Here is a 13,299-nt window from a genome sequence, read left to right as displayed (position 1 = left end):
CCTCCCTTCCTCCCTCACTAGCTTGCCTTCTGTTTTTGCAATATCATCCATTGCCACGGATATAGTGCTGAACCTTTTTATGTAGAGCTAAAACACAAATCTTCTATTTTTTTTTTTTTCCATTAAGAAAACAAACTCTTTATGTAGAACTAAAACACAATTTTTTTATTTTTTTTCCGAATAAGAAAACAAACACCAAAGAGTAGAGGAGTTAAGATGAGAAAGTATTCTACAGTATTTCTTGCATACACTTTTTAGGGTATTCGTAAATGACATTTCTTGTTTTATTCTCAAAAGTATTTTAAATTGAAAACCTAAAATGGTTTTAAAAAATAACTTGAAGTGACTTATTATTATGTTATTATCAAGAGATATCCTTGTTTTACATTTTTAGGACCCTAATGTGAAATGATAGTATTTATATCTGAATTGAGTAAAAAAATGTATTAGAAGACAGCCTACAAATTATTTGACAACGAAAGAAGTGTAAAATTGTCAATCATTCCACATTTGATTTATTTAATGGAAAGAATTTATTTAACAAGAAATAGGAAAAATTAAAACCCAAGAGAACCATGAATTCACTTTCAGGCAGTGACCCTTAGGGTGCAGAATGAGAGAGAGAGAGAGAGAGAGAGAGAGAGAGAGAGAGAGAGAGAAGGAAGGAAACTCTTTCAAAAGAGAGACTGATATAAAGTTCCTCTCAAAAGTCAAAACTCCAAGAAAGAAAGAGAGAGAGAGAGAATTTGCCACGTCAGCCTTCAAGGATAGAAAACTCATCTCATTCATGCCCACTTGGCACTTCAAAAGCACTAATCAAACACCATAACAGGGGCCCACATTATTCAAAAGATCATAGGAATATAGGATATAATGCTACATATCTATATCTATATCCTGAGATCGAGTGAGCTGTGAAGATACGGAAAAGCTGGGAATTAAGGAGAGATACGGATTTGGATTTTGCAGAAACGGACATGGAATTTGAATTCTAATCAAAATTAAGGCTTTCAAAGATCACGAAATATCTGTGACCCCTCATTTCTCACCTTTCTTAATTACTATAAATTCATTTCCTCCTTTTTTAAATCTCACCATCTTACGGTTCTCTCTCATCTCCACCATCCTCTTCGTGTTTATTGTCGCCTCTCATCTTCTTTCTCTGCTCTCTCTCCCTCTGTGAATTTGGTAATTTTCTGGTTAATTATGGCTATATCATCTTCAGTAATTGAAATGGATGAATATTATGAAGGAGAAGAGCTTCATGTTCTAGCTGTAGATGATAGCATCATTGATAGGAAACTTGTGGAGACGTTGCTCAAGAAATCTTCCTGTAAAGGTAATTAAAGACCAATCACAAGTTTTTGTTTTGAATTGTTAATAGGAATTTTCGATCAGTTCACATCTCTTACCTCCTAATGTAATAATCTGGTTTCTATATGTTGATGTTACAGTGACGACAGTAGAGAATGGGTTGAGGGCATTGGAGTATCTGGGTTTGGGAGGTGGTGAGAATCATGGCTCTGCAATTGGAACCCATGTAAGTTCTCTCTCTCTCTCTCTCTCTCTCTCTCTCTCTCTCTCTCTCTCTAAATATCTCATAGCTTATAGAATTGTTCTTATATATGTAACATCAAATTCGGATGAAGCTAAGGTTTCACTGAAATGATTAAGCTTGGCTGGATCTGTCTCAAGACCAAGGTTTTGAGAACTTGATATTGGGAATGGGATCGGATAGAAATACCTCTGCTTTCAATTAAAAAAAATCATTTTTTTAGATTATTTTACCCTTCATCCATGCTGGCCAAGAATCGAAAACCATGCTCAATTCTCAAGGCCCCAAACTAATCAAGTTTTGATTTTTTTTTTCTTTTTCTTGCATAACCATAAAGCATTTCTCCTGAGAAAATCTGAATCAGTCTTATCTGATATGATTCTCCATGCAGGGAGAGAAGGTAAATTTGATAATCAGTGATTATAGTATGCCAGGAATGACAGGGTATGAGCTTCTTAAGAAAATTAAGGTAATGCAATCTTGTCACCTAAAGTATTTATGCTTCATCAAAAAGTATTCCATAAGTAATTCTCCCTGAAGTATAATACTCTGTTTCTTACTCTGCAAGCAGGAATCATCTACCATGAAAGAAATTCCAGTTGTGATTGTATCATCTGACAACATCCCAACTCGAATCAACAAGTAGTCTTCATTTCCCTTAATGATCTTCCTTTTCACATTCTGTGCATTTTAAAATATTTTCATAATAATGTATCTGGAATTGGATTGTGTGGTTTTTCTGGACAGGTGCTTAGATGAAGGAGCTCAAGAATTCATACTAAAGCCCCTCCAACAATCAGATGTAAAGAAATTGAGATGTCATATGATGAAGATTAACAAGTCATGCAGTGGGAAGTTATGTCTTGGAAGGTAAAATCCTCCAATAAACAATGAAAGAGACTTGAAGAATTTACAACTTTAACATGACTAGATGTGTATTAATTCATAAAACATGAAGAATGAATGAGAATTGCTACAGAAGTTTAAGCCTTTGGCGGAGTAATGTGTGATTTCAGTGAAAGTCAAATTGTTCTTATCCAATCTCGGTATGACTCGGTCCATGTGATTGTGGGGTTAGTAGGCAATTGAAGGTTCCTAAACATCATTCAGCTCATATAACTAAGTTAGTGAGTCTGCTGACCAGCTTTTATTATCTTTTTATTTTATTTCCATCCCACTCCCACTCCAAAACCTAATATTTTCTCAGCTTTGTTCACAAGATTGAAGCAATTACAACATTGTGTTTTTGAGTTCTTGATTCTTAAGTAGTTTCTCAAATCCACAGTGCAGACATAAATTATAGGTATCTTTGAATAACTTTTATAATTATTAATGCAACTTAATGCACAAGGTTCTTAGTACCGACGTGTTTGGGAAAGGCAAGTATACACAGTCATACCCTGTTTTGTTTCGCAGAAGAAATTATTTTCAAGTTTTGCATCTGTGACCAAAATGTTGCAATAGAGCAACTTCGTTGTTACCCCACAGGTTTGCGATTATAAAATTGGAACAATATATTGTTCAAACTTTAAAGATTTACATAACCGCTAAGGCTTGCAACATGGCCACAAACAGAGAAAGGAAAACATTACAACTTAGGAAGAGGTAAGGCCCCGGATACATATTCTTCTGTCCACCTCCAGTTTAGTTAACTCATCAGCCAGGCCATCAACAGGTCACATCCTCCATTGTAAAGAGATAATTTTTATAAGCACTGAGAAATCCAAACCTTATAATGAGATTGTGATATCTCTAATGGACAACACCTTTTTCAGTCCACTTAATAGAACCAAGGCAACATCACACTCTATAATCAATGATACCAAACCTCTAGTGGCTTAGATTTGCAAATCCAAAATCAAAGCTTTCAACAAAACAATTATAAAATCACAAATGCCAATTGAGTCTTAGTGATTGCTCCAATCCTTTATGATCCGAAAACACACCCCCAACAACTGTAAGACCTAGATTGCCTAATAAACTCTCATCAAAAGCCAAAAGTAGATTCCTCAATGCTATCTTACCCCATTCTTTTTTTTTTTTAAAGCAAAATGGTCATTTATTGAGAGAAACGCAAGAAGTCAAGTTATTTAACTTAGACACTCAAGGAGTGGAATTCGATCAATCTTTTCAATTCACAAAAGAAGTGGCTTTTTGGGCTAAGAAGTCAACTACGTTGTTAATCTCTCTAAAGGAAAGTACAATACTCGAAGAAAAAAAAAATCTTACTATGAAAGTAAAACCCAACATCTCCAATGGATTGCATATTTTATAGTTATAGAATTTAAGAAAAAAAAATTCCAATAATTTGAAAAAAAAATAAAAATTCGGGCTTGCACCCAAAGGAAATAGTGATATTTCTAAATAAAATCATGTGAAAGTTTTGGGTCCCACATGATGTTTTAGAGTTTGGATCCGCTCACTAGTCACTTCATCTTCTTTCTCTAAGTTTTAAATCAGTGTCCTAATTTGATTTTATGGTTGTGCGCGTTAACTTTCTATTGAGATGTCATTTTTCTAACTTTACCAAAAAAGAGATGTCATTTTTCAAGATGTCAGCATTTTTTTTTTTTTAGTATTTATATAAAATTTTACAAAGTTAGGGGTGACAATAAGAAAAACACCCTTCTATTTATGATATATTTATTTAACTAAATTTTACAAAGTTAGTGGGCTGAGCCTGTGGCACAGCAGTTAAGTTGCACTATTGCAATATGTCGGTCATAGGTTCAAAACCTAGAAACGGCCTCTTCTGCGAAGCAGGGGGTATGGATGAGTACAACTTGCCCTTCCCAGATCTCGCAGGAGTGGGAGCCTCGTGCACTGAGTTGCTCTTTAAAAAAAAAAATAAAATCATTAATGAAAAAACATTTTTTAATAAAAAAATGAAAATTATTTGGTAACTACTTGACATAATGGAATATAGAATGGAAAATAGTTTGGGTATGTCTATGTATAGAATAGTTTTTCCGGCTCAGATAGTGCCACTATACCAATTTGGGTTAAGCTGATAGTGGATTCAAATCCTCTGTTGCGAGCGGTGAGTGGCAGTGGCAATGAAGATCCAATGGCTGGGACGGGCCCTGGCATGCACCCCAGCCATGGGATCCTCACTGCCTCCCCATAGAGGATTTTTGTGCTGAACAAATGTCAATCCAATCCTTTGAACCATGAGTAAGAGGTAGTTCAAGGGGATCAAATTTTGGTGGACAAAGGATACTAAGCGGGTTTAGAAACCCAGAAACCAAATCCAGATCAGTCTTGGCTTGGAATTTGAAGGCATTCAAAATCACTGCAATTTAATCAATTTCCTTCAGTTCCAGGACTAAGATAAAAAATATTGAATCAAGGCACCGAATAAATTAAACCTAATATTCTCAGGTTTTTTCAAACTGGGAATTTACAAGATTGAAGCCATTACAAATTCTAGTAAATTTGAACCACGCCTAGTTCAAATTTTTATAATCAACAACAATTGTCTAGAACAGTTGGTGAGTTGTGATGCGTAAAAAGTCCACACTCACCAAGAGCTATGAGTTCGAGCCTCCTGACCATTATCTACTTCTTATACACTAGAGCAGAAAGAGAGTACAACACCAATAAAAAGTGCAAGTTTACAAGAGCTTAATACAAATTGCAATACTTTGTTCTATTTATCAAAATGTAGGATGATTCATCATTTCTAATTTTCCATTATCAGTCATTGGCTAGCAATTCAACTCATCTGAAAGAAGACACAAGCAAAAAATCCATACACATCTATATCTTCAGATATAAATAAATGAGGCTTTGGAAACCGTTAATGAGGATAAATGACACACATAGAACTACATTATAAGAACATTACTTAAATAAAAGTTCTACATTCTTTACCCAAACTATTTAGCATCATTTTCTTTGGAAACAGGAAATGAGGATGAAGTTGTATCATTTATTGTGCCATCAACATATTTTATCATAGATTCCTAATATAACTATAAATTCAATAAAATGTCATTAATGATTCATTGAATAAACTTTTATAATTATTTAAGCAACAGTGCTGGCAGACATTAATTCAATACTTCCACTGAAGTTACACACATAGCACTACATTATAAGATCATTTGTGCAAAATAAGATGGACATAAAGTTGAATTAAGTTTTTAAACTCATACAAACTTAGATTATATAATATGCACAGCTTTGAGGAACCCATCAGCTATGGTTGATGTCAAGCTTGCACAAATAACAAAAGACATACATTTTCTACCTCTCCAAAACTATCAAATTTCTGTCACCCACAATGCTTGGCATCTTCAATACATCAATGTTTGGTTATCCTCTGCTTTCTGCAGTTCAACAAACCCTTGGTAACAAAATTAGGACAATACACTTTTCAAACTTTAAAGATTTCCACTTTATTGGTCAAATTGCATACACTTTTATCGAGATCAAAGCAAGATACTGCATAACAGATGGAGCTCACAAGAAGGCCACATACACAGAAATGAAAGCATTACAACTTATGAAAAGGTAAAGCCCCAAATACAGATTCTTCTGCCCACCTCCAGTTTAGTTAACTCATCAGCCAGGCCATCAGCAGGTCACATCCTCCATTGTAAAGAGAGAATTTTTATAAGCACCGAGAAATCAAACCCTTCTAATGAGATTATGATAGCTCTAAGGGCCACCTCTTCCAATCCAGTTAATAACCAAGGCAACATCACACTCTATAATCAATGATCCCATGCAAACCCAAAATCAGAGCTTTCAACTCAGCAGTTATAAAATCACAAATGCCAATTGAGCCTGAGTATAATCATGGCTTCAATCCTTCATGATCCAAAAACACACAACCAACAACAGCAAGTCCTAGATTGCCTTGTAAACTCCCATCAAAGCTACCAATAAGAGGCATCAGTAGGCATGGTAAACATTTAATTTCAGAGAATCCTCTTTGATTCCTTTCTTCTACATACAAAATATGATTCTTAACCAAAGCAGAATCAAAAGACAGAGGTCTATAGTTCAAAGCACTTAAACAGGTAATTCAAATCTCACTACCAAATGTACTCAATGAAGGGTTCAGCTTTGGAAGAATCTTCACTGTAATTAGTTATCATGCCAGAACAAACAGTGGAACAAACTGCCTCATCACATTCTATGAAAGTAAAACCCAAGCAATTTTAGATAATCCACTCAATACCCGGATGCCATGGATAAAAGTGTTAGTGTTAGTCGAGGGATTCAAACCCATATCCATGGCTTTCTTGAAGTTCTTAAACCGTTCACTTCTCTGAGTAAGCACTGGAGGATAATGGAACATTAGGTACCAAATTTTGAACTCTGATACGCCATGATTTCGCAAGACTCAATATTGGGGGTCATTTTTTTTAGGATTAGTGGTTCTCCACTTCATACGATTCATAACAATTAACAACACTAACCTTTTCATCGGTATGGAGAAAACTCTTTAAGAACTCAAAGGTAGGGATGATTTGTGTCTCTAAATCGGATAAGGGGAAGAGAGTGTTGCATCTGAGGAAATCTGAGAGCTTGGAGCCTGAAAAGCTCAAATTACAGAGAAATTCTATTTTAGGATTCATGTGGTTCATAAGTGGTCTCTTCGGAGGCTCTGAGAGCTGATTTCGGAGACAACCCATTTGAGTTACCGAGGTTATCTACAATGAGAGACTTCTCGTTTCTTGGGTTTGAAAGGAATCTGATAGATGAGATTCGAAGGAAAGAAAATGGGTCGATGAATCTCCAGCTGATCTTAGCTGAGAAAGCCTTCTGCAGAGCAAACTAAGCTTTTGTGGGCTTGGATTTAGGACTCGACAAAATATGAAGAACCCTAAAAGGATGAAACTTGTAAACAAGAGGGAAGAGATCAAGAGAAGACTTGGACAGAAAAGGATGAAAAGAGTAGAGAGAGAGAGAGAGTAGCGTGGATCTGCCATGTCAGCCCTCTACATGAGCTATTCATGCCACTTGGCACTTCAAAAGCACAGGTCAAATACCATAGAGGTGGGGATCACATTATTCAAAGATCATGGCGGTGGTCCATCTGGATTTTTTTTGCTAAAATATGGAAATCAACTTTGATATTACAGCCCCTCCCAAAAAAAAAATCAAATTCAATAAAATAAAATCCTATATAAATAGATAGAGAATAGAGATACGAATAGGCTATATATCTCATGAGAGTGAGCTGTGAAGATACGGAACATCTGGGAATAGTAAGAGATTTGGATTTTGGATTTTGCAGAAGTTGACGTATGGAATTTGAATTCTAATCGAAATTAGAGCTTTCAAAAATCACGAAATATCTGTGACTCTGATTTCTTCATGATTTGTTCACCTTTTACTCCAAATTCATAGTTTCCTATAAATCTCACCATCTTACGTTCTCTCTCTTCGTGTTTATTGTCGCCTCTCATCTTCTTTCTCTGCTCCCTGTGAATTGGTGATTTTCTCAAGAGAAGAAGAATCTTTTATTTTCTGGTTAATTATGGCTATATCATCTTCAGCAATTGAAATGGATGAATATTATGAAGGAGAAGAGCTTCATGTTCTAGCTGTAGATGATTGCATCATTGATAGGAAACTTGTAGAGACGTTGCTCAAGAAATTTTCCTGTAAAGGTAATTAAAGCCCAATCACCAGTTTTTGTTTTGAAATGTTTATAGGAATTTTCGATCAGTTCAGATCTCTATCTTCTAACGTAATAATATGGTTTCTATATGTTGATGTTACAGTGACGACAGTAGAGAATGGGTTGAGGGCATTGGAGTATCTGGGTTTGGTAGGTGGTGAGAATCATGGCCCTGCAAGTAGAACCCATGTAAGTTATCTCTCTCTCTCTCTCTCTCTATAGATAGATTAATAGTTATCTTTTCTGGGTACGTCTAAATGTTACCCACCCGGTTACAATACCCTTGTAACCTAAATTACTGGATCCCCATTATTTTATCATTTTGTGATTGTTTTTAAGGTAAAAAAAAGTAAATTACTGTGTTTTTATTATTTTGTCATTTTGTGATTGCCTTTAAGGTCAAAAAAGTAAATTACTATGTCCCCATTATTTTGTCATTTTGTGATAGCTTTTAAGGTTAACAAAAGTAAATTCAACCTCAATTTTTTGGATCGTTACTTTGATTTAAATGGCAAAACAAGGGGTAATTTTAAGAATGAATACACTCTTCCCAAATAACCCGAACAACCCATTGCCCCACCTGATCGTCTTCCTCCTCGCGAGTCTTTCTGTTACATTGGCTGATTTTTATGGCATAAAGTTCGATGAGATCATCTCCAATGAGTCAGGTAAAGACTCTCTTTCTTCTCGGCGTGTCCAATGCTTTTCTGGGTTTTAGGGTTTAAAACTTCTGGTGGACTTCATTTTTGTTTTTTGAAGTTTAGAAAATAAAACCTATTTCCATAAATTCATGTATCAATTATATTACAATAATTTCTATTGTTGTGCATTAGAGATGAAGTCGGTAAGATAGTTCTAATCATGTCTCTCTCTCTTCGAATAAATCAATTGTATTAAACATGCTAGTGTTTTCAAAAAAGGAAAAATCCAAGAAGATGACAAATGGCAATATTGTAAGCTTTTTTTTTTTTGGTAAAGCAATATCGTAGGCTTTGTACTACTATAGTGATGACATATGAAATTTTGTAATTATAATATATTTTATAGGTTGATTCTAAAGGTTTTGGGATTGTTTGTGGTCAATTCCAATTTGATTTGGATTTGGATTGATATTGGAAGCTATTGATTTGATCTTTGATTCCGTGTTTAAAATCGATTATAAGGTTTATAGAACTAGATCGTGGGTCTTAAGATTTGAGGGATTCTAGGGTTTTTTTGGGTCCAATTTTGATTCGATTTGGATCAAAATTTATAAGAATCAGTTCCAAGGATGTAGGGGTTGGTATCGGTATCGGTCTCTATCAATGCCGATTCGATACCAATCCAGATCGGATGGGAAGGTGGGTATCGGCCTATTTTACCCCTGATTTTTATAAAATGTACTATTTTTTACCTATTTTACCCCTGAAACGATTCAGATCAAGGATCAGTCACAACCGATACGATCGATCCTAGACCAATACTTGAAACCATGATCAGTTCGATCTCTAATTCCAAGTTTAAAATCCCTAGTTGATTTGGCTAGTTCGGATCAACCCCAATTTCGATTATTATAGAATGGCATATCTCGGATTTTTGGGATTGGGTTGTTGGTTTTTAGAATTTAGTGTCAATTCTAGCATTTTTGTCACTGATTAGGATTTGATCTAGATTGGAATCATTAGGGACCAATTTACTCTTTGATTTTGGGTTAAAATTCTGGTATTAGCTGATTTGGATTAGAATTTGTTGTGAACTATCCAACTCTGGCAGTTCTAAAATGGTCAATTTAGAATTGGAATCACTAGAGGGATTGTTTTGATACTCAATTTCAAGTTTAAAATCATTGGTTGAATAAACCAATTTCGATCCAAATTGACCACAGTAATACCTATCCAGACTGTTTCAGAATGGTTGATTATAAGGTTTTTGTGATTGATTCGATCCATTTCCGATTTTGGTCATTTTGATATAGATTTTATCTAGTATTAGGCCAAACTGAAATCAAATTTCAATTCAGACCGATTCGGTTTTTATTGATTTGACTTAATAGCCTCTTGTAGGTAATATGTTCTTTTTTAGTAATTTTTTAAAGTTGTTATAAGTTGTTTTGATTTGCTTGATTTGGTCCAATTTGATTTTTTACTGATTTGGTAAAAACTCAAATCGATAAAGGTTTGTTTCACGTTTCTCTTGATTAATCTAACCCGTTCGCACTTAAAATGGACACCCTTATTGAAAGCAATAGACCCAATCACCCAACGGTTAGTATAATTTTTTGTTTTTTTGTTTTTTTTCAATCCCATGTTGAACTTTAGAGAGACGAGGAATTGAAATTTTAGATTTCAAACGTAGTGATGGGTCTGTTTGAGGATAAAATTCCATTTCTATCATTTTTTAAACACTTTGTCATAAAAAGTGGTGCAGCAGCTTTTAAGTTTTTATTGAGAATATAAACACATGAAATTACTTTTTGAATCCCCTTGAACCAATCATTTCTTTCACATTATAGGACTTTTTGGTAATTAGAAGTGGGTTACAAGCCTTTTGTAACCTACCTAGGTTACAACTAGACAAACCCATCTTTCCTTTGTACAGTCTGTATAAGATTATATGTTCGTAACTTTAGCAAACAGAAATGGTTGCAAATGCATCTAGTTTCTAGGCTCTGGATATCTAATGGTTTATTTACCAAAAACAAATAAAGATATATCATTAATTATAGGGAGTTTACCACAAAAAAAAAAAACCTAATTATAGGAAAAATATGACATCGATATTTGGTGCAACTAAGGACTTAGAAAATAATTTTCAAAAAGAATTCCATAATTTCGTTAGAAAAAAAATTCTTCAATTGACTCTTAAGGGTTTTTAAAGGGCATACCCAATGCACGAGGTTCCTACATATACACGGTCTAAGGGGAGAGAACCTATACACTTACCCCAAAAAGGTCAAGAGGCTGCATCTATCAAAAAAAAAAAAATAATTCAGTCGGGACAAATTCACCCTGTCTAGAGTAGACTGATTCAATTTCGGACTAATGAAGCCGGGCTTAGGTTGAACCTTGATTGAAGGGCTCTCTACTAAACGGACCCTTACGAAACAAAAAGGACAGGAAAGATTGAAACTAGGGTTTTAGGAATCAATATCAAATCAGTTGTATTGATAATGGCTAAGACCGATACTGATACCTGACTGATTCCGGATCAATGGTATGATACAAACAAAGGATAAAATGTTAAAAAAAAAATGTTGGCAACGTTTTCTTTGAGGGCAAAAAAGTCCAATATATGTATCCATATTGGTTATGGAAACAACGATACCCGATCCGCTACCGTACACTAAATCAATTATTGAAACCCACCAAGGCCGAGTTGACTCACAGTAGTGATTTTAGAAAAATGATAATGAAGATGCCCATGTTTGATCGAAAGGGAGTAATTCTAAAAAAAAAAAAAGTGTGGAATAGAGAATTATTCATTAGAACATGTAGAACGTGCAGTAGAAAGATTACAAAGATCTCTCAACCACAAAGAGAAAAGCAACCAAATTATTGTATATGAATCAGACAGGACCTTCCAGACAAAGGAGTGAACATTATTCGACTTATAGGAATAAAGAAGAAACAATCACGCAATTCTAGTACTTCTAGGAAAGAAAGCCACTTCACCACTGGAAGGAACTGATCAGTCTAATCCTATTAAATGGGTATGGCAGGAGACCAGCTGAAGCCATGAAAACAACCTGAGTATTGTGGTACTGGGCTTTACTAAGTGAGTTTACTGCACCACTGTTGTAATATTGATCTTTGGGACTGGATCCATGATTGCTAATACTGGTCCAGCTCTGGAATGGCTGAAATGGTCAAGGTTGGCTGGACCTGTCTCAACGTGTACCATTACAGACCAGCTCATCTGCTTGATGCAATATTGATAATTGAAACCGTGGGTTGACGTTGGCCCGGGTTTGGTTGGTTACTTCAGGCATTTGGACTATGGCCAAAACCAAGGCCCAACTCAAATCAGTTCAAAGCAGTGGGATTGGCCGAGGCTGATTCAGGCTATTTCGGAGCAGGCACAGAATCTGAACCATTCCATCAGATCCAGAATGGAATCCGGTCCAACCGATTCCATGTTTTAAAATCCTGGTTCAAACTTCGAAGTCAAAACTTAGATTTCTCATGGGCCCAAGGAAAAAAAACAATTCTTGTCTAACCATAAAGCATCTCTCCTGAGAAATTCTTATTCAGTCTATCTGATGATATGATTTTCCATGCAGGGAGTGAAGGTAAATTTGATAATAAGTGATTATAGTATGCCAGGAATGACAGGGTATGAGCTGCTTAAGAAAATTAAGGTAATGCATCTTGTCACCTGAAGTATTTATGCTTCATCAAAAAGGAATCCAAAAAGTAATTCTCCCTAAAGTATCATACTCCTGTTTAAAATGTCAAGTTACAAATTCTGATTTTCCTTGCACAATGCCAATTCTAGACACTTAAATCAAAGGCCTACCTAATAATCTCAATCTTTCTCTGCAAGTAGGAATCATCTACCATGAAGGAAATTCCAGTTGTGATTGTATCATCTGACAACATCCCAACTCGAATCAAGAAGTAGTCCTCATTTCTCTTAAGGATCCTTTTCACATTCTATGCATTTTAATATATTTCATAACAATGTATCTGGATTGTGCGGTACTGCGGTTTTTCTGTACAGGTGCTTAGAGGAAGGAGCACAAGAATTCATTCTAAAGCCCCTTCAACAGTCAGATGTAAAGAAATTGAGATGTCATATGATGAAGATTAACAAGTCATGCGGTGGGAAGCTTTATCTTGGAAGGTAAAATCTTCCAATAAACAAAGAAAGAGACATGAAGAATTTACAACTTTAACATGAACAGCCATGTATCAGTTTATAGAAAATGAAGAATGATAGTTGATAAAGACCCATTTGCTTTGGCTGAGAAATTTTCATTTATATATGATCAGCTGTGGGCAGGTAAGACAGGTGTTTAAGTGGAAGGAATTGTTATTTTGGGTACTGTTATGATATTTGAAGAGTCATCAAAATGTAACCTTCCAACCAAGGGGTGAAGCCCATTAGATTTTGAGTTTTTGATCTGCTT

The 13,299-nt window shown here is 35.2% G+C and overlaps 2 protein-coding genes across 2 annotated transcripts; both read left to right on the top strand.

The window, feature by feature from the left end:
• Nucleotides 1–1,110: 1,110 nt before the first annotated feature.
• On the top strand, nucleotides 1,111–2,545 carry LOC122089477 (two-component response regulator ARR17-like). Its single transcript, XM_042659235.1, has 5 exons — nucleotides 1,111–1,339; nucleotides 1,455–1,540; nucleotides 1,947–2,024; nucleotides 2,127–2,197; nucleotides 2,303–2,545. The coding sequence occupies exons 1-5, from the start codon at nucleotides 1,207–1,209 to the stop codon at nucleotides 2,427–2,429; spliced, it is 495 nt and encodes a 164-aa protein (XP_042515169.1). The 5' UTR covers nucleotides 1,111–1,206; the 3' UTR covers nucleotides 2,430–2,545.
• Nucleotides 2,546–7,756: 5,211 nt separating this feature from the next.
• Nucleotides 7,757–13,297, top strand: LOC122089478 (two-component response regulator ARR17-like). Its single transcript, XM_042659237.1, has 5 exons — nucleotides 7,757–8,181; nucleotides 8,296–8,381; nucleotides 12,451–12,528; nucleotides 12,717–12,787; nucleotides 12,891–13,297. The coding sequence occupies exons 1-5, from the start codon at nucleotides 8,049–8,051 to the stop codon at nucleotides 13,015–13,017; spliced, it is 495 nt and encodes a 164-aa protein (XP_042515171.1). The 5' UTR covers nucleotides 7,757–8,048; the 3' UTR covers nucleotides 13,018–13,297.
• The last annotated feature ends 2 nt before the right edge of the window (nucleotides 13,298–13,299 follow it).

The sequence above is a fragment of the Macadamia integrifolia genome, chromosome 9 (genome assembly GCF_013358625.1).
Source record: "Macadamia integrifolia cultivar HAES 741 chromosome 9, SCU_Mint_v3, whole genome shotgun sequence".
In the NCBI taxonomy this organism is placed as follows: Eukaryota; Viridiplantae; Streptophyta; class Magnoliopsida; order Proteales; family Proteaceae; genus Macadamia; species Macadamia integrifolia.
Note: the sequence above shows the minus strand (reverse complement) of the source record. Positions and strands in the feature narration are given on the sequence as shown.